Source organism: Amblyomma mixtum, unplaced genomic scaffold (assembly GCF_055824585.1).
Source record: "Amblyomma mixtum isolate Tamu unplaced genomic scaffold, ASM5582458v1 scaffold_13, whole genome shotgun sequence".
Lineage (NCBI taxonomy): Eukaryota > Metazoa > Arthropoda > Arachnida > Ixodida > Ixodidae > Amblyomma > Amblyomma mixtum.
This window is the reverse complement of record NW_028317662.1, coordinates 2230482-2252451: the sequence shown is the minus strand read 5'-3', so window position 1 is coordinate 2252451 and position 21970 is coordinate 2230482. Positions and strand designations below refer to the sequence as shown.

At 46.8% G+C, this 21970-nt stretch overlaps 1 protein-coding gene across 3 annotated transcripts in view; it reads left to right on the top strand.

Annotated features, from left to right (window-relative positions):
• LOC149324882 (atlastin-1-like) overlaps positions 1-21970 on the top strand; it is a 164194-nt gene that overhangs the window by 12697 nt on the left and 129527 nt on the right. For 2 of the 3 annotated variants that reach the window (XM_089565246.1, XM_089565245.1), the window contains exons 2-9: positions 2918-3245; positions 3302-3514; positions 3587-3805; positions 3855-4019; positions 4070-4126; positions 4185-4256; positions 4317-4463; positions 12363-12857. In XM_089565246.1, coding sequence (XP_089421372.1) covers positions 2918-3245; positions 3302-3514; positions 3587-3805; positions 3855-4019; positions 4070-4126; positions 4185-4256; positions 4317-4463; positions 12363-12845 — 1684 coding nt within the window. In that variant the 3' untranslated portion in view covers positions 12846-12857. Of the gene's footprint in view, positions 1-2917; positions 3246-3301; positions 3515-3586; positions 3806-3854; positions 4020-4069; positions 4127-4184; positions 4257-4316; positions 4464-12362; positions 12858-13173; positions 13285-21970 lie in introns of all 3 variants that reach the window. The other variant, XR_016286661.1, reaches the window with a different exon arrangement.

Genomic DNA, 21970 nt, shown 5'->3' with positions numbered 1-21970 from the left:
ACGCACGGACCATCGGACTGTCTTGCTCCCCAGAGAAGTCCGAACTCTTCCTCACCCGGCCTAAGAACCACCGCTGCCCCCGCTCCCCCATAGCCATTGAACTGAATGGTGACCCGGTACCTGAGGTTGGAACCCTCCGTGTATTGGGCCTGCACATCCAGAACGATGGCAAAAACACCACCATCCTCAAGAAACTCAAGCAGGTTGTAGGCGCGATATCGCACCTCATCCGCAGGGTTTCGGGACGTCATAGAGGCATGAAGGAGCGCGACCTATGTCGCCTCATTCATGCCTTTGTCCTCAGCCGTGTGCTGTACACTACCCCACACTTACACCTATCCAAACATGACATAAACGCTTTGGATGCTTTGATTCGCAAGGCATTCAAGGTAGGACTTCACCTTCCCCTCAACACACCCACAGACAGATTACTAGGCCTGGGCCTCCACAATACGATCGGGGAACTGTTGGAGCCCCACCGACAGGCCCAATACATCAGGCTCACACAAACCTCCACAGGTCGGTATATCCTGGACACCCTCGGAATCAAAATACCGGCCAACGACCCAACCCTCCTCGCCATCCCACGATCCCTTCACCGAGAGCTCCTCATCAGGCCGCTCCCGAGGAATATGCACCCGTCCCACAATGAGCAGCGCCGCAGAGCCCGTGCGAAGGCACTTCTTCGAGCGTACGGCCCCCAGCCGGACGCCGTGTGGGTGGACGCTGCCTGCACGGGTGATCAAGCGACATCAGCTGTGGTGGACTCCTCTTTATCCGCCCTCCTCACACTACCTCTCCCTCCAGACACGTCCCCAGAGGCTGCAGAGGAAGCCGCCATTGCCCTTGCTATAACCAGCACGGAAGCCCGGTACATTTTAAGCGATTCTAAAACTGCGATTCTAAATTTTGCTCGAGGCCGAGTCCATGTCACTGCTTTTGGCATACTGGACTCGCCCGATGCCCCGCCCCCGCCCCGCCAAGTGGAGCTGATATGGGTGCACGCGCACTCTGGGAATCCCGGAAACGAGGCTGCCAACCTTTTAGCCCGAGGTTCTTTAAACCGGGCTTAGGTGGCCTCTGATCGGGGATTCACGAAGGAGCGCATGCACTCATTCAGTTAGCTGACCCAGGCGCACAGAGCCTTACGCCAGCTCTACCCCCCGCCCCACCCCTCCCTAGATAACAAACACGCAACACTCTGGCGCAGACTACAGACACACACACTCCCTTCACCCCTTACCATAGCCCATTATCATCCCTCCTTCCCCACTCCGGCATGCACTCTATGCCCAGAACCCTTCGCCTCTTCCCTCCACATCATTTCCCTCTGCCCGGCTGACCCTCCCCCGCGGGACCTAGAGAACCTCAAGACCTGGGAGGAATGGGAGACCCTGCTGCGCTAGGAGGACCCGGCCGTGCAGACCATCGCCACCGGCCGTGCTGCCAGTGTTATGGGCCTTCGGAACATAAACACTTGAGTGCAGTGGGGTCGTGCGGGGACCCTGGGGCGTGCCCCGAATTCCTCTGTAAATAAAGTTTTCTAAATGTCGCGTAGGGATGTACGAAACATACACTTCACTTCATGGACTCATGCGGCGGCTGCTCCGCTGTTGAACTTTCTTCTTATATCTCTGTTTCCTAATTTTTTCAGGTAGTGCCTGTGCATCATTAACTGATTATTACTGATCAAGGCCAAAAAAGTGATTAAGAGCAACCAATCTGGAGAGCTTTGGCGTGTTTCTAAAAAAACTGAGCCTCAATTACCTTCAACAATGTAGTTTCTCCGACATATGTTATGTGGCGAGGGATGTACTATCTCTTCACAAAACGCTTTGTAGGTGTACGTGTGCGCAGATTATATTTGCACTTTAAAAACTCTTGTTTGGGAAAAGCTTGATGTTCTGTCCGAGTTTACGGCATCACACAGTGAAGCTACTGTTGTAAAGGCAGCGCTGGTTCGTACTTATATTTGATCAATGAGAGAATGTTTTCTTTTTCTGCTGCTTAACAAACAAAATAAAAGTTTAGATTTTTGATATCTTTGGATTAGATACAGGCTTTGGCAGATAATGTACGTGACTACGAGGTTCAGAACAGCAAGCAATTTCGGACACAACCGTGGGGATTGCGTGCGCATATGTGCAGTAAGTGTAAAAGCATCCAGAACAACTAACTAGCAATAAATAACAGAACAACCGTTTGGAATTTGCATTCTGGAGATGGTTGCAAAAGAAACAAATAGTCTGTTAGTACAGACGCAGCAATTCGCTATTTATTTCAACAGGAGCATATGTATTTTTATTAAAAAATTCAGAAGACTTGGTCAGCTGGATATACAAGTGAAGACAATGATCCGAGTTCAATTACCAGAGGAGAACAGCAATGAGTGGAAGGATAAAAATAACATCTCGCAGTAGGACATCTCATCTGAGCGTTCTCGTCTCCAGCACTATTGTTTAGGTATGCGGCAGTTCTCTTGTCTCTTTGTTCGCTGCAACAAATTGGTCACCTAACTCAATCTGGAGGACAGAGTTTGACCTCGAGACGGATGCATTAGGGTTATTCGTACGCATGGTGCGAGTACGGATGCGCAGTGCGAACATATGGTAATGTTCATCTTTTTCCATTGACTTACTTTACTGCATAAGGATCCTGACACATATCGTGTTAGGTGTTTTGTCCGATATATTCACGAAATACTGAAACTATGTTCAGCATCCTTGGCAAATTTATTCCTCATAACGCCAGACCCCCATTGCTGTAACTATAAAAATCTAGTTGTCAGGAGCAGCTGTTTGTAATTTTTATTTTTAATTACAACTATTACCGCGGCATTATAGATAATCTGTTGGAGGAAATTGTAATTTTTCATGCCCACAACTTGACATCTTCTGATGCGAGTGAATATTCCCAGGTGCGCTATGGAGGAGCAACCGGACATTTACCATGAGGTCCCTATCTTCAAATCCAAGGACGATAAACAGCTGGACCTCGATGTGAAAGCCTTGAAACGACTGTTACTGGACGACCGAGTCAAGGACAAGCCCGTGGTTGTGATCTCGGTGGCTGGAGCCTTTCGGAGAGGGAAGTCCTTCTTGCTCAACTTCTTCATACGCTGCCTGCGAAATCAATGTAGGGACAACTGGCTTTGCGAGTCCGACGGGACACTTGATGGTTTCACCTGGCGCGGAGGATGGGAACGAGAAACGCTGGGAATAAACCTCTGGAGTGAGGTTTTCCTGGTAAGCAAATCAGTTCTGCTAAACAATTTCGGAAGAATGACTGCGTATCTGTGCAGGTTCCTACACCTGAAGGCGAGGAGGTGGCTGTGGTCTTGATGGACACCCAGGGCACTTTCGACGGGAACTCCACAATGAAGGAATCTGCGATGATATTTTCTCTCAGCACAATGCTGAGTTCAGTCCAGATCTACAATCTTTCGCAGCGCCTTGGAGAGGACGACCTCCAGCATCTGCAATTCTTCTGCGAATACGGAAAGTTGGTGCAAAAGGTGCGTCGCATGAGATATAAGCTCACTGGACGCTACTGGGGCACTAAATTCATAAAATCTGTGTTACTGCAGGAAGTGACTGACGCACCATTCCAGAAACTGGTGTTTCTGATCAGGGATTGGAGCTATTCGCACCAGTTGAGCTTCGGTGAAGAAGGGGGCCGAGAATACCTAAAACGGTACCTAGAGATTTCGGAAGATACGCCTGAGGAGCTACGCGTATTGCGCGAAGGTGTTAAGTCCTCCTTCGAAGAGATGATCTGCTTTCTGATGCCTCATCCAGGAGCTAAGGTACGTCGTAACTCTTTAATGTGCATGCAGTAATCGACTACTCATGCAGGTGGCGGCGGACCCGAACTTTAAAGGATGCCTATCGGACGCTTCGCCCGATTTTGGACAGCACTTAGGGGAGTTCGTATCGAGCATTGCCCACCCAGAAAACCTGCATCCTAAAAGGATCAATGGTGTCAACATCACTTGCAAGCGACTATTCGTCTTGATTCAGGTATAGCAATGAAGGTTGTTTAAGCGTGTCACAATGAGCGATGGGTGCAGGTCTATGGAGAGGTTTTCAAGAAGGGTGACATCCCCACTCCTCAGTCGGCGCTAGAGGTAAGAAATTACATTTCGGACATGGCAGTTTCAGAACATTTTTTTTTTGCATTTTTAGGCGACGGCTACGGCAATGAACGCTGCTGCTTTGGCAGAAGCTGGCGCGTTTTATGTGCGCGGCATGAGAGAGGTAAGTGAATCAATGTAGAGTTCGGGAGGTTTGAGTCTCACATTCGTACGACACTCTCAGATGTTCTGTGGGGGTAAGTGGCTGAGCGTGGAGGAGCTCAACAGATGTCTCGAGGAGCGACGCAAGGAAGCTCTTAACATGTTCGACGGTGCCTTGAAGATGGGCGGCGAAGAAATAAAGCAGCAATACAGGATGACACTCCTGAAGGTATGCATCGATTTCAGTTTTTCTTCCTGCATTTTTTGCATATTTTGTAGGCGATAAGCTATGAAAAATTTCGCTAGTCTATATCTCGTGATTTGCAACATCATTGTAGCGGCGTTTGGAGAAAACTTATTCGGCCACTCTCCGACCAACAGTGATGAACAATACATACGTGCTGGTGAAACCTGTGCAAGTTATTTGGTACTAAATAATTATGCTTATGCCCTAAAAAATATGCGGGGAGACATCACTATTCATGCTTTACTTTGATTTAGACGCATTATTCCACTAAAAAAGGAAGGCAAAATTTTCGCAAGAAGAATTGTTAATATACGTATAAGCACTGGCGTGCCGTTCGTCTTTCAGATCAGTTTCTGTGCTCTAACTACCCTCACTGACGGCTGTTCTTTTTAGATACCAGCTGAATAATATCGCCAGCAACCAAAAATGGTAGCATATACGTATTTTAGCTCAGCTGAGTGGAGCCCTGGCAGCACAATCCAATCCTCATGCACGGACAGTGAGATACAGCCAGGGTCTAGACCATAAAAAAACGACTTAAATTAAAATGAGTTAAGAAGACACATGGCTTGAGGTATCTCTAAAACATTGTGGACATCAGGTGCCTCAGAGTGGTGCCCTGAGTGGAATCTGTACATAACAGCTCAGTGCTCAAATTAGATTTTTTGGTAACTCTAACATGGCGGGTGAACGCCGGTGTCCTGAGCCGCTCTAAGTACACCCATTTTTTTGCCGCAACCGCCTTGATTCCACTTCCCTCTGTCCTGAGAACATGTAAGGAATCATTGGTTTATTTTGTTCATGTATTCAGGGTATTTTAAATTAGTCATAATTATGATCGGCAAGCAGAGAACCCATACTGTGTGTCTGTTAGCAATTGCTTCACTTCGGCAAGTCGACCAAATCGAAACGATAAAACACTCTTCGGCTTCTGTTTTATGAGGCCAGCATACTCTAGAAGCTTCAAGATTATTTTCGAAACTGCCATCACCACCATCACCATCATCAGCCTGACTACACCCATTGCAGGGCAAAGGCCTCTCCCATGTCTCTTCAATTAACCCTGTCCTTTGTCAGTTGCCGCCACTGTATCCCCGCAAACTTCTTAATCTCCTCCGCCCACCTAACTTTCTGCCGTCCCCTGCTACGTTTGCTTTCTCTTGGAATCCACTCCGTTACCCTTAAGGACCAGCGATTATCTTGCCTTCGCATTACATGCCCTGCCCAAGCCCATTTCTTCCTCTTGATTTCAACTAAGATGTCATTAACCCGCGTTTGTTCCCTCACCCACTCCGCTCTTTTCCGATCTCTTAACGTTACACCTATCATTTTCCTTTCCATAGCTCGCTGCGTTGTTCTTAACTTAAGCTGAACCCTCTTTGTTAGCCTCCACGTTTCTGCCCCATAGGTGAGTACCGGTAGGATACAGCGGTTGTATACTTTTCTCTTCAGGGATATTGGTAAGCTACCATTCATGATCTGAGAGAACCTGCCATATGCGCTCCACCCCATTCTTATTCTTCTAGTTATTTCCCTCTCATGATCCGGATCTGCGGTCACTACCTGCCCTAAGTAGACATATTCTCTTACTACTTCCAGCACCTCGCTACCAATTGCGAGCTGCTGTTCCCTTGCTAGGCTGTTAAACATTACTTTGGTTTTCAGCATGTTAATTCTGAGCCCCACCGTTCTGCTCTGCCTGTCTAACTGATTGATCGTGCTTTGCAGTTCTTGTCCTGAGTGGCTTAGCAAGGCAATGTCATTAGCGAATCACAAATTACTCATGCATTCTCCATTAACTCTTATCCGCAACTGTTCCCATTCCAGTCCCCGGAATACCTCCTGTAAGCAGGCAGTGAAGAGCATTGGCGAGATCGTGTCTCCCTGCCTGACACCTTTCCGTATTGGAATTTTATTGCTGACTTTATGGAGAACTATAGTAGCTGTGCAATCGGTATAAATATCTTCCAATATTTTCACATAAGACTCTTCTATGCCCTGATTCCGCAATGCCTGCATGACAGCTGAGGTTTAATGCTATATATAGGGGTTGGTTATATTCTGCGAATTTCTCTATCACCTGATTGATACTGTGAATGTGGTCTATTGTTGAGTATCCTTTACGAAAGCCTGCCTGATCATTTGGTTGACTAAAGTCCAAAGTTGTCCTGACTCTATTAGCGATTACCTCAGTAAATACCTTGTAGGCAACGGACAATAAGCTGATTGGTCTGTAATTCTTCAAGTCCTTGACGTCTCCTTTCTTATGAATTAAGATAAAGTTAGCGTTCTTCCAAGCTTCTGGTACTCTCGAGGTCACAAGGCATTGCGTATACAGGGTGGCTAGTTTTTGTAGCACAATCTCTCCTCCCTCCTTCAACAAATCTGCTGTTACCTGATCCTCACCAGCTTCTTTCCCTTTTTGCATTGCTCCTAAGGCTTTCTTTACTTCCTCCTTCGTTACTGGCAGAATGTCCCATTGCTGTGCTCGACTGCCTCCCTCAGTAACTTGATGATTACATTCGCTACTGTATAGATTTGTGTAGAACTCTTCGGCTAATTCAACTATCTTATCCATATTGCTGATGACATTGCCCTGTTTGTCTTTTAGCGCATACATCTAGTTTTTACCTATGCCCAATTTTCTCCTCACTGATTTTAGGCTACCTCCGTTCCTTAGAGCATGCTCGATTTTCTCCATGTTAAACTTTCTTATGTCGGCTACCTTGCGCTTATTTATTAACTTCGATAGCCCTGCTAGTTCTATCGTGTCTGTGGAGTTAGACGTCCTCATGCTTTGGCGTTTCTTAATCAGATCTTTAGTCTCCTAAGATAGCTTGCTGGTATCCTGTCTAACCATCCTACCACCTACTTCTGCGGCGCACTCTGTAACGATAGCTGTAAGATTATCATTCATTGTTTCAACACTACGGTCGTCATCTTCAGTTAAAGCGGAAAATCTGTTTTGGAGCGACACTCTGAATTCCTCTACCTTCCCTCTCCATGCTAACTCGTTAATAGCCTTTCGCTTCACCAGTTTCCACCGTTCCCTCTTCAAATCTAAGCTAACACGAGACCTTACCATTCTGTGGTCGCTACAACGGACCTTACCAAGGACGTCCACATCCTCTACGATGCCAGGGTGTGCACACAGTATGAAGTCTATTTCATTTTTAGTCTCACCATTGGGGCTCTTCCACGTCCACTTCCTGTTTGCTCGTTTGCGGAAGAAGGTATTCATAATCCGTGAATTATTTCTATCTGCGAACTCTACTAATAACTCTCCCCTACTGTTCCTAGAACCTATGCCATAGTCACCTACCGCCTTGTCTCCAGCCTGCTTTTTACCTACCTTTGCATTAAAGTCGCCCATCAGTACAGTGTACTGTGATTTTACTTTGGTCATTGCAGATTCCACATCCTCATAGAAGCTTTCAACTATCTGGTCATCATGGCTTGATGTAGGCGCGTAGGCCTGCACCACCTTCAGCTTGTACCTCTTATTAAGCCTAATTACGATAGCTGCCACTCTCTCGTTAATACTGTAAAACTCCTCGATGTTGCCAGCTATATCCTGATTAATGAGGAATCCCACACCTAGCTCGCGCCTATCTGCTAATCCACGATAGCACAGTACATGCCCGCCCTTTAGTACTGTATACGCCTGATCTGTCCTCCTAACCTCGCTAAGCCCTATGACATCCCATCTAATACCGGCTAATTCCTGCAATAGCACTGCTAAGCTAGCCTCACTTGATAAGGTTCTTGCGTTAAACGTTGCCAGGTTCAGTTTCCAATGGCTGCCTGTCCGGAGCCAGAGATTCTTGGCACCCTCCGCAGCGTTACAGATCTGACCGCCGCCTTGGTCAGTTGCTCCGCAGCCGCTGGGGACTGAGGGCCGAGGGTTAATTGGTTTGTTCATAGATGGTTGTGGCCAAGTACTACACCAGGGAGGCCAAATCCTGTTTTGGTGAGGAAGTGCGTTGTCGGTTCTGGTCACCGAAATCATCGAAACTGCAGTGCGCTCATTTTCTGAACCGCCATAGTGCACAAAGCGATAGAGATTGCCCGATAGCACATTGCAGGTGCGCAGGTTAGACATCAGTGTTTCGTAGTCTTTAGAAAATTTGGCATTGTCTATGATTTCGAGAACTAAATATGCCAGCAAAGCTTCTTGGTGGAATTGCTCTTAGACCAGTGCAGGACGTTGCCCTTGATGACTGAATGTAAGCGCAGCGCACACTGCCGGAAGTGGCTCCACCGAATCCAAGTGAACGCCACTTGCAGAATGCCATCTGTGCAATCCGAGTCACTTCCACTTGTGCTTCATGCTTCTTCGTCGCACCTCGTCGTCTGAATTCGTCCTCATCTTCTTCGACACTTAAATGCTTCCCGTTACTCAGACATTGCGAATACAAATATTTGATTTGATTTACTTGGGTTTAACGTCCCAAAGCGACCCAGGCTATTAGAGAGGCCGCAGTGAAGGGCTCCGGAAATTTCGACCACCTGGAGTTCTTTAGCGTGCACTGACAGCGCACAGTACACTAGCCACTAGCATTTCGTCTCCATCGAAATTCAGCCGCAGCGGCAGGGATCGAACCTGTCTTTCGGGCCAGCAGCCGAGCGCCGTAGCCACTGAGCCACCGCGGCGGGTGAAAATACAAATAAACAGCTGTAGTATTAAACTACCAGCAGCTAACAAAGTAATTGGCAGTGGGGTTCATACCCAACAATCTTGTGCAAAAGCATTTTTGAATAGGAAAGAGTTTATGAGCGCAGTTTTTTTTTCATATACTGTAAGATATCGGTATAATTTTCAATATATATGTCTTTATGTGTGACTTTAGAACGTCAAAGTGTAGACAGGTACATTGGTTCTTGCGGAATATAAATGACACAGTATCTGTCTCTTATATCTAGGCGGACACCTGAGTCACACCTTAAGAGAAGAGAGGAAAGTGGGAGTGAAAGAAGAAAGAGAAAGTGCCCCCTTAATTTTTCTGGATTCCTCCACTATGGCACCTCTTTCCCTCTTTATTCTTTCACTCCCACCTTCCTCCCTTCTCTGAAAGCGCGGTTCAAGTGTCCGCTGAGATAGGTGACAGGTACTGCGCCATTTATTGTCCTCAAAACCAATTTACCAATGTACTAGTTCCCGTTAGCATCGGCGTTGGCGTATGAGTAAAATCGCGAGTGGTCGACAAGGTCATGACGTACTACCTGACGCGGGAAATTCAAACGCCCGCAACGATCACCCAGCAAAACAGCAATGACATAAATTCCTCATTGGTCTACAGCGCCATGACGTCATCCAACTCATTCAATAGTGCGTCTCAAGAAAGGAAAGCAATTATGCGGAAAACAAAAAGGGCCGAACCGGAACTCGAACCTAAAGTCGTAAGGCGGATGCACTACCACTGGGTCACTGAGAAAAGAATAAAATAATTATTTAAATTATCGACGTAATTTTCTTAAGAAAAGAAAACTGCGTTCGTAACTCCAAAGTTATCTCCAAAGAGGATCCAAGACCGCTGAAAGAACGCATTAACTCTATCGTCATACACCTAAGGTGGGGCATGAGTATCCCGTCCAGTTTTTGAGTGACACAGCATCATATTCGTGAACTAAATTCAGGAGCAAGGATTTTAATCAAGGAAGTAAAGAAATAGACCATATTACTATGGCTTTCGCTGCTAACAGATGAGGAGGAGGAGGTGGAAGGGAAGAAGGAAAGGCGGGAAGGTTGACCGGTAGAAGAAACCAGTTTGCTACTCTACACTGGAGCAAAAATATAAGACAATGTAACGGTCAGGCAGAAAAGAGAGAGAGAAAACATCAGTGGCTGAAAAAGCTTCGGCACAGTCGCAGCCTGTCGTGCAGGACCGTCACTCTTAAAGAACCGCGGATGGCCTGGCAGGCCCTTACCGCCGATGATCGCCGCGGCTAGTGTCCAAGAATCTTCAACTCAGCGGGCGTGAATCGATGTGTTCCAGCGCATGGCGTGGAGAATGTCTTACAGAACTGTACTCAGGGGATTCACAACGAATATGAGGTATGGTTTCATCGCGGCCACAGATCTGACATGTAGGGTTAAGCCATGCCGATCTCAGCAGAGTAATCGTTGTTGTTGTTGTTGCGACTGAAAGAAGGATGAAAAGTAAATTGCAAGGGGCTGCCTACCGGTTCGTGTTGAGCCACAATCGCTGCCACGTGCAGGTGGTGGTAGCGGGGAAAAACATTTATATTCTAGTACATTATTTTGCAGTGAGATGATTGGGGTAGGGCCCTATTGGGCCTTTCCCCTAACAATACTAGGTGCAGCTCCTATTCCGGGGCCCCATTGGCAAGCAACACCGCCCGCGTCCATTCAACCAAGGCCTTTTGGGTCTTGAGGTCTTGACAGCCGAGCAGGGCCGCCCCCATTCCTCCCAGGGATAGATGGGTTTGATTGGGACGCCCAAACAATGTGGAAGGTATCAGCCACCTCCCCACAGAATGGGCACGCGCCATCAAAGGATATGTTGAAATGCTTAAGCACCACCGGGCAGAGTACAATGTTTGTGAGAATTTTGATGAGGAGGCGCTCGTCAGCGCGATCCAGCTCCTTACAAGGGGCCGGGTAGCGCCGGTACTCCTTCTTGTAGTAATTGGTGATGCGTTTGAATGTAAGGACCAGATTGTCTAATTGGGTGTAGGCTTCTAAATTCAAGGAGACAGCCCAGGGACACAGTGCGCGGGCGGACTGATCGGCCTGTTGGTTTCCCTACAGTGCCTGGTGACCGGGGGCCCAAATCAGGTTACGTGGAGTTGGATGTTCGTATCGGCAGCTAGATTGCAGTATGCGCCAGGCAAGCCGGGAGCCCAGCCCAGCTCGTAGTTCCGACAGGCCCCTCGCGAGTCGTTGATGATGTGTTTCGACTTGGGATTAGCGAGGGCCAGAGCAATGGCAATCTCATCCGCGTGTGTGTGCGCGGTAGGCTTTGAAAGTGATGCGGTTTACTGTGTTTGTGTTGTGTACCGCTGCGGCTGTGTAGCGACTCCCGTGGTGTGGGCCGGCAACGTCCACGTAATGCACGTGTTCTTGGTTACCGTAGTACCGTGTCAGCGCTTCCGCCCTGGCGTGGCGACGAAAATTATGGCGCCTGGCGACGACCGTTATGGTCTTCTTTGGACATGTTGCGGGGAAGGCGTGGGACCCAGAAGGAATTTATCCAGGGTTCTGGCACTCTGTCGCTTTCCTCAATGTAGTAGTCGTGTTTTATGTGTAGCCGGTCCAAGAGGCAGCGACCGGACGTAGTCTGTCACGCCTAAGACCAGATTTCTCTGGTTGGTCGTGGCGACTGGGAGGTCGAGAGCCCGTCTGATGACTTCCCGGTGGATAATCTCCAGGTGGTCGAAATTTCCGGAGCCCTTAACTGCGGCGTCCATCATAGCCTCAGTTGCTTTGGGACGTTAAACATCGTAAAACAAACCTAAACCAATTGAATTGACTGTATCTGCGTTGGCGAACAAATGTAAAATGAAAATGAAAATTGGTTTTAAGGAAAGGAAATGACTCAGTAACTGTCTCGCATATCTCGGTGGACGCCGGAAACGCGCCATAAGGGAAGCGATAAAGGGCGAATTAAAAGAATAAAGGACGAAAAAGGTGCCCTAGTGGAGGGCTACGGGATAACTTCGACCACCTGGGGATCTTTAACGTGCACTGACATCGCACAGCACACGGGAAATTTTTGCTTTCGACCTCTATCGAAACGCGACGGCCGCGGTCCGGTACGGACCCGGGTACTCGGCTCAGTACACGAGCGCCTTAACCACTGAGCCACCACAGCCACCATGTAAACCAAAGCGAACTAATCTCCACGCATTTTCTTGCAGACCATCGAAGAATACTCCGTCGCATTTGTCGAAGCGAACACCAAGAACAGGGAGATTTTTGAGATATTAGAGAGAGAGAGAACTGAAAGGAAAGCCTTCGAGATGGCGATGAAAGAGCAAAGGGCAGCCTTAGAGGAATCCCAGAAAAGGTACAGAGAGGAACTTGCCGCCCTTCAGGCGTCCGAGAAAAGGAGGGAAGAGGAGAAAGCCGCTAATGAAGAACTGAAGAAAAAGATGAGAGAACAAAGGGAAGCCCTCGAGAAGAGGCTCGCAGAAGAAAGGGCCGCCTTCGAGGAAGCCCAGAAAAGGAAGCAAATGGAAATAGCAGCCTCTAGGGAACCCTCCAGATTGAAGACGGAAGAGGGCCGAAAGACGAACATTTTCGCGCAGCTGCGGCAGTTCATAGAATCACTGCCATTCCTAAGCCGCATTCTACTGTATGGCTTGTCCTTTGGCCTCAGTTTGCTGGAAGATTGGATATGAGTTCTCTCTATGGTGAGTACCACTCTTTTGTGCGGTATTGCATCAGTATCACAAGTATTGTTACCTGGAGCACTTCAGATGGTACTACTTAAGACAACATTTACCAAACATCTTAAAGCAGTCTCATGTGATCTCTTTCGGAATCAGGCTGTGAACCTAAAAGCCATAATTCGGAGGCCACTTGAGATCTCTTGTATTTAATAAAATATCAGTAGATTTGGGTGATTAGGCCAAATGCGGATATGTGCGCAAGCATGATGTGTTTCGGTGCTGAGCTGCTCTGCTACGTTAAGGTGGTTGCTGTTGAGTGTCTCCTTTCTTGAAAAAGTGACAGGAGGAACTGAAAACACCTACCATAGCTCCTGCCGTATGCCACTGCGTCACTGCACACATCATGCTCACCGGGAAAACGTTGTCAAGCAAGCCACCCAATCTGTAGGTGAGTAGTGGCGCATTGGCACAAGGCATGTGCTTTGGCAGGTGTGGCCATCGGTGGGATTTGAGCAGCTTGGCTTGGGTTGCAACCCAGGTTGCTCCTTCCGAGCTGCCTCTCACGATTAAATGGGCTGCCGCCTGACATGGTGGGCTGGTAAACAGCCTGCCATAAGACCGGCTGCAGGCAGGCAGGCAGGCAGGCAGGCAGGCAGGCAGGCCAGGCAGGCAGGAAACGGCTTAATGCGAGGAATGGCCACTTCATGTGCTAGCGCACTGAAAGTGTTGTATACCTAACGTGCTGCATCCATAAAAAAAGAGAAAAGTATGTGGTTGCTAGCACCGCAAAACACCGACTAAAAAAGAAAAACTGCGTGCTGCAGCTGCATATTTACGCAGTGCATGTGGTGCAAGTGCCATAGAAGAAAATTCTCACGAAGATACAAGGCCAAAAAAAGTAATAAAAAACTACGCATGAAACCAGACTCAACTCAGCTAACAGCTGGTGGAATCGTGTAAAGGTCTAATTCATTTAATACAGGGTAGCCTGAGTAAATTACCATTTAACAATTAAGCAATTTAGAGGGTGTCTTCCAAGTTATAGTCTGAAGCAGCGTGCCTTCTTGGCCTTTCACGAACATGGCCAATATGGCCTCTAATACGGAAAATTTCGTTCTAACTCAGTATTTTACATGAGTGTAAAAGTTCAGCAAGCCGTAGCTGGTAACTTTAAAGCTGCAAATGAAGTTCCCAACAGACGGTAGCAGTGGCATCGGCGAACAGGTTTCGGCGTGTTACACATACAGATGAAGGAAGGCAAACCCCGAAGAGCAGCGATTACGCTGCCTTACGTTCCTAGTTGTCCCATAAAAGCGGAGAAATTGAAATTTTTTTCAAACAAAAGAGAATATTGGTTGCTACTGCGCATATATTTCAATTTGCGCATTCAAACCACAAGTTTTGGTACCATGTCGACTTGTGATCGTGGATCGGAGACATTCCATCTTGATTTATACGACACCGAGGGGCTTCATTAAAAGGCGCCATGAAATACTTTTTCGGGCACGAACTTTTCTTCTTGTATGCAAAGTTCCCATGTCCTTTTTTAAGCGCCTCAAAGGTTCGACAGCCGGTGTAATCATGAGCGGACACTAACCAGCAAGAGTGCAGTATTCAGAAGTACTTGTATTTGGGCGTGTTGGTTCATAACTTTTAAGCACAAGAACTCTTTAAAGAAGACTGGCTCCCATCTCACGGACCATTGCCAGAAATGCACTAAGAAGAATAAGGTCGCCTGTTTTCCCCGCTTATCGGACTGTAAAGTATTGTTGAGAAGCCGCGATCAGATTGAACGGGAACTGGTGGAAGCCTATTACATTAGAAAAAAAAGGAGATAACTGCATCAGTGATTCATCTGTGATACTTCGCCGATCTGAAATGGTTTTCTTAGATAGATTTCTGTAATCGCCTGCCTTTGGATTTCTTTTGGTGTTCTCTTGTACCCACGTGCTTGTGATTCGCACAGTGGCGCTTGGGTAAAGCGAAGGTATATTAACGGTCTACGTCGAATAAAACCGTTTGATAGTAAGCGGTCGTCCCTGTTTACTTCTATGTCCGTGTCTTTTATTGCGCCCTTGTGTCCTCCTGAACAGTGCAGTATTTTCCACCCGGTGGCAAACCGTATTGTAAACGTGCGGGATTTTTCTCGCTACCAATAGAGACTTGCATAGTTTGTAACCTTAAGTGTTTTGGCAGCAGGACCATTCATGGATTGTCGAAGGGCGTGCGACGGACTAACAGACAAGCATACACACGCACACTTACCTTAACAAATGATCGTGATGTTAATTATGCACTGCCATGATAGCAAAATAGTGTTTTAGTCGCTACTGGTCCTCGTTTAGGTTATGCAACCGAAATCTAGAAATACACTTTCATTTTAACAAATAGAAAATAAAAGCTGAGAAGAACTATAGAACTATAGCGCGCTGAAGCGCAATCGAACAATCACCGACACTCACTAATGGCAGTCACCGCCACATAAGTGACCAGAGTAGCATTCTGCTCTAAGGGTTCAAACCGTCTCTGAACAGTGGGGATCGACCCCGTAACTTCTCTCAGGTGGCAATGAAAGGCGAAATAATTGCTCGCAATGATGTTCGACGAGTAGACAGCTGCGCATAATGGGACATCTTTGAACGAGCTACATTTGTCTGCATAGACGTGGAACCCTTGTCAGCGCATGGGAGTGCCTGAAGTCAGGTGCTCGCTCCCACTCATACTGCACACCTTAGTGAAGTTTTTGTTTAAGCGAAGGAAACTTGAAAACCAGGAACTAAATCAACCAGGGCGGAATGGCGCTTTAGACTGACGGAAGAGGGCGCACCCGTCCGCCGCGAGGAGCAAGAGGGTACAGGCGATGACGTCACCGAGCCCTTGGCTGACCGTTCGCCGCCTACGTTGCCCTAAGCGCTCCGACGGAGGTGGAGCGTGGCTATAACGGGGATCCAGCTCATATAGATGCAAAAAATTGATTGGGATGAATTTTAAGTTTCACGCTTCAGAGCGCTGAAAACTTCGTTTTAGTCATCCCTTTAAACGAGGTAGAAATAGCAGCATTCTCCGCGAACGCTATAACATTCAAGAAAAAGATTGTAACGTCAGAACAACACCAAAAAAAACCTACAGAGACTTTCATTCCCGCAGTTAAAGAAAAATAAAGTGAACAGGAGGTTAAAAACCAATTTGTTGCTTAAAAACCATAAATGATATTTATGGGTGATACACCGATAGAAAAACAGAGAAATAAAAGAATGAAAACCCAAAGGAAAACGATAAGAAAATGAGAAACAGAAAAAAGAGAACGAAATTCCTGCAACTGCTGAAAGAAAAAGTATCTAGAAATCTTGTCCAGAAAAATAGTCTTAATTCGATCGCACTGTGCCCATAAGGAGAGGGAGGAGAAAAAATGGGTTTTATAGGGTGCTGGGCATAAGATTACCTTCCTTGCTGAAAGGGACCGATGTTAATTTTACACAACTACCAAACAACACGTGAAAGAGATTACGTGTAAATATCACTTCATATTGTGATATCTCATGTGTCAAAAATATGATATTTATTGTTTCAACAAATATATTGTGTGGAAAATATTTAATGTATTACAATCCAAAAATGTGCTAACCAGCTTACTATTAAACATAGTCGACCTTATTAATAATGTGTCCCAACACTCGTATTACTATGCCGCATGGGGCATCGTTATGTCTCAGAATGCTACCTAAAAAATTAGTAGCAGGAACACCAGCAACAAGTGACATAATACTCCTTTCTAAACTCTCACGCCTCATTCATGAATCATGAGCCACATCTGAAAGCACCTTTTTTATGTTGAGGCTGTTAGACCCAAACGAGCAGTAGAAACAGACATCTTCGTCGCACAAAAAGCGCCCACGGCTTAAATTTCCAGCCGCAGTGTTGCTAGTTGGTCGTCCAAGTACAGTTTTACCGGACATCACTCTGACATGCGAGGGAGCTGTGTAATATTGCAAGATACAGTTAAAAAAAAGTTGGTGGCAGTGGGTGGCTAAACTTCCAATTCGTTGATAAATATTGCTTCCATATTTTGTCCTTTGCTCGCACCGAGTAGTTGATCACCGCAGAAAACCAATGGCTTGCGTTTATGGCAATAATTTCTACCAGCTGGCGATCCTTAACGTGCACTGACATCGCACAGCACACGGTACCTTTTGCGTTTCGCCTCCATCGAAACGTGGCCCCCGGGTCCGGGTTCGAACCCGGGTACACCGAATAAGTAACCGAGTGCCCTAACCACTGAGCCAGCGCCGTTGGTAGTGCTACATTTGCTTTTGTAGGCGCTCATTGTCTCCGACAGCAGGTTCTAAATAAAACCCCTCACGATGGGTCTGTAGGGCAATAAAGGAAAAAAAATGGCTCAATGGCTGTGGAGCTCGGCTGCTGATTCCAAAAATACAAAAACCAATGAGTTCTGTCTCACGTTGCAAATCCCCAGCTGGTGTCGTCAATCTGGAGCCCGCCATAACACCGTCTATCCTATAGCCCCAATGTCTACTCGACACGTTTAACCCGAGATATTGCTACTAGTATTAACAAAAGAAGAATGTATAAATTTGTGCAGTTTTTTCTTTTAGAATCCGCATATTCTTGTTTGTGCGCGACGGAAATATGCAACGAAAGGCGGGCCCTTGGTAACGGTGGAGATGTACTAATAAGAAAAAAATTAAATACCGATTGCACAAAAGGGCAATGCGGAAATACATGCGCTCGCTGGCATGCGATAGTGATTGCGCCCAGAAAGATGGTGCGATGAAATGTAACTGCGATGAAGTGATTTCGTTATGCCGATTTGTTGAAATCGTTCTGCTTCTAAGAAAAAATATCTGCCAGTCGCCAGCGCGCGGCTCAAAGCCTCATGCCAGCGTAACTCCCTTTCTCCGCACGCATATGGAAATTCCAGACGGTGCACACGTCAAGAAAGGGGAACCAGTCAGGAGGTTGAAATTGCGCAGCATATTCATCCTGCATTAAAGTGCACTGTTATCTGAACAGTGACCTCGTTGAACGCGGCGGTTCAGCTTGTTCATCCATCATGCGGGTTCTCCACACGCTAAACAGTCCTATGAACACGAAGAGTTCGCATGGAATTCTGAAGTTTTTCATGGCAGCCATAAATGTTATCAAATGTATGATGTCAATGGGTTTTTTAAGAGACTGCTTAAGTATGTCCCAAAAGAACACAGCATCGCGACAAAAATATCATTTTATTGTTCAAATTGATTCTCGTTTCCAGCACAGGTTGAAATGCACTGACCATGGAACAAACGTCCATTTGGCGTGAAGGTACTGTCTGTTGCAAAAGTTTACAGCTCACCACACCATTGAAATAAACGGCGCGGTGGGCTGTAAACTTTTGCAACAGACGGTACGTCCTAACATATAAGGCCCATGTCTGAAGGGTGAAAAAGGTTTTTGTGGCGGACTGAATCTACAGTCGAGCCCACTTCTAACGAACCTGACGGTCACGCGAGTTCAGTTCGTTATGTCTGATGTTCTTAGCAAGTGGATTCTTCTTACAACAGCCAAAAACACTAAGGCCGCTAAGAGTGGCGTTTATTTTTTATAGAACTGCGGCCTTCTTGTGCAAAGCAGAGCCTGTCGCAGCTCTTGCCAGGCTATCTAGGTCGGTCATTTAATCCTCATCGAGACCTTGCTGCCAACTATTAAATTCAGGGACGAGGTATCACTAATCATGGATGAAGTGTGCATGGAAACTGGTGGCAGGTCGGCCACATAATTGAGTTTCCTGGCAGTAGGGAGAGCTCGCGCTTGGTGTTCAACGTCTCCGTCAAAGCTGGAGCTTCTGCGATTTTGTGGTCCGCAGGAACGTAGTTATCCGAGGAAACATCTGGTCGGCTATGGATCCACGAAGCGCGTTGCCACAAATCTGCATGTTCCTGGTCACGCGTGTTTTCGAGCTTTATCTACCGTACCTGGGTTGATGCAGCGACGAAGTAGCGCAGCGCTTGTGGCGCAGAATGCATCCGTTGCACTGTCCGCTATGTGACAATGCCTGCACATAGTAGCGGTGCTAAAGATGGAGACGACTGGGCAGGTTATGCATGCCACGTGACCGGCATGCCCAGTAAGGATTTCAGAATTGTGAAATCGTTGCTGTTAGTTGATCCGCGACCATGGTCAGCAGCTTCGCTTTCGACGATGCCCCTTTCTCACGCGCACCGCGCTTCTTCCATTCGGGATGCTTTGCCCAGCCGGCGAACGCGTAGGCAATGATTGCCCTCGTAGGCCATCGACGCGGGTTTAGCCGGCGGTTACTTACTATTTCAATAGAGAGTTATAGCATATCGTTACCGTGTTTACTTCACCGTTTACAGTGTTACCGGATGCCCGACTTTCCGGTTAGCGCTGCGCACGCCAGTGCCACCTTTTAATTCCATTTCTGGGTTGACATGTTCTTTCCGGGGCGGTGTCGTGAAGGTTGAGAGGCGCTATTTCATCTGCGTGCTTAGTGGAAGAACTACCTCTACAACTTCGGGGTAGTTCACCGCGCCACCTCGTTCGCTGTAACCCAGTGGTGTGGCCAGAGTTGTTCGCTGTATCTGCGACGAATTTGCGTTGCCCTTATGCATATTTTCACAGGAGCACCACACCCGCTCGTAATAAGCGAGCGTTCGTTATATGTGCGGCCATTAAAGTGGGCTGCACAGTACATCCGCTGATGATACACTAGTATCAAGAAAGTCTAAGTAAGGCTGTATATGTAACGGTAGAGGAAGTAATGAGCGATCGCAACATTTGCCATCTGCCTTGTGGAGAGGCCGTACAGGTAAGTAAAAGCGAAGAGTGAGAAAAGCGAATGAATCAGCACAAAGCTTTCTCGCGAGCATATCCAGAAAATACAGGCGAGCACTTAGTCGCCTATTAAGCACAGGTGCCAGAAAGGGGTTGTTTGTAGCTTTGAAAATAAATGGCTGAAACAAATTGGTGGAAAAATGGCGCCGGCTAGATTAACCACTCTTTATTACTCCATCAAGGGCGCCAAAAATTCTGTTGGCACAACGGTTGCCTTTGATAGCGCCGCAGGAAAAGTCACAAACATTCTATGTAGTGCAAGTATATCTACTTTCTCGCACAATGCTGCACTTGCAAGAATGTTGCAGCTCAACGTCGCAACGAAGATGTTGCCAATTTGTGTCCGTGCAAAAACGAAGCTTTCTCAACCCATCCAAGCGTGTGTTTTTTTATCATACTCTTTTGATCAGAAAAAAAGAGGTTGACGTCATCATATTAAGCCAATGTCGTTAATTTCTTATTGCATTATAGTGAGAAGCCACGATTAGCTGTGTTTTTGAAGATACTGAGCTATAGGGGCTCGGGATATATAACGTGAGTCACAAAGATGATGTCGAATAGGTGATTTAAATAAAATATATTTGCTAACTTCTGGATGTTAGGGAGAGCAAGTGCTCCCATGAGGCTCTCGTTGGGCGGCGGATGGGTGGTGGAGGGACTCTCGCACATTTTTTACCATGCTATAGTGAAGGAGGGGGGGACTGGCAGGTCGGTTTCGGGGCGACGGAAAGGTCTCTGTCTATGTAGGTGCCACTACATGACAGTTTCGTTTCTCATTAGTGCGCGGGAACGTGCAGGGCGCGTGCGGCGGCAATTTTGGGGCCCTGTAAGTACACTGCGAACAATAAGGTCCCAACTGACTCAAGCTTCAGGGGAAACCTATTACTCGCGCGACGGGGCCTCCCAAACTGCTCAAGCAGGAGGGCTTTGTAGATGCAAAATCCACCGGCTTTTCGCCTTGCACCTCGTATACATAGCCGATTTTCATTAATTTCGAGTTCATTTCATTTTGCGGTTGTTGCCGTAAATTCATCCTTTTGCTGCGGACAATAAAATAAAATGGACAAAATGAGAACATCTCGCATTAAGCAATTTATTCATGCTTAAGTAACGCACTAAACACGGCAAAAGGAAGACGGGAGACGACACGAGCGCTGTCTAACAACTGGTTATTTTTTCTGGGAAAAGTATATAAAGGCGGAGGACACAGGGAACAACCCCAAAAAACAAAAGAACAAAGGTTAAAACTTAAAAACCATACTGCGCATGCACATCACAGTCGAGTCACGATGTCTTTTTCAACGAAATTCGAAGACTATCTTCCATAGTAGACGGCACTCTCCTATCTCCTGAACCTCACACAATTGCCAAGAAAACCTGACTCCTTATCTACAAAATAGACAGATGATGAAGCAACACACTCATCTGCTTCCTTCCTAATCATAAAGGCCTCGACCAACTCCCTACATATGTAAACAGGGTTATTAAACAGGACACTCGTCTTCTTTACTGAGGGAAGCAATTGTGGCACTCGCGGCAAAGCAAAGCCAAGTTGTACGACACCGCTGCTTTTTTCACCCATCTGTCATTATTCGAACAAATGCCCACTGCTTCCCCACTCAAAAAGACATCTCATGTTTAATCACCCTGATCGAAATTGTAGGGACATGGTGGAGGCCTTTATGATCAGGAAGGAAGGAGATGAGCGTGTTGCTTCACCATCCATCAATTTCGTAGATAAGGAGTCAGGCTTTCGTGGCATCTGTGTGAGATCCAGGAGATAGAGGAGTGCCGTCTACTATGGAATATAGTTGTTGAAAAAGTCGTCATGACTCGACTATGATGTGCATGCGCAGTATGGTTTTTTAGTTTTAATCTTCGTTCTTCTGTTTTTTGGATTGTTCACTGTGGCCTGCGCCTTCATACACTTCTCCGAGAATGTAATAACCAGTTGTTAGTCAGCGCCTGTGTTGTCTCCAGTCTTCCTTGTGTCCTGTTTACTCCGCTGCATAAGCATGAACTCTTACCAACTAGCACAGTTTTATGTTCTCGTAAACAAAGCTTTGCGATTTTTTTATTTTGTATACCGATGTGCCAGAAAAAATAAAAACTCATAGCAGGGTTGACTGAAACTCATTTGCGCTCTAATTTTTTTTTCTCCTGAACCCGTTTGAACCCGTTTGAACCGGTTCGGGACGGTCCGAACCGGTTCGAACCGGAACGGAATGGCCCTCTGGAGCTGAACCCGGAACTGAACCCGAAAGGCGTGAACCCGAACCCGA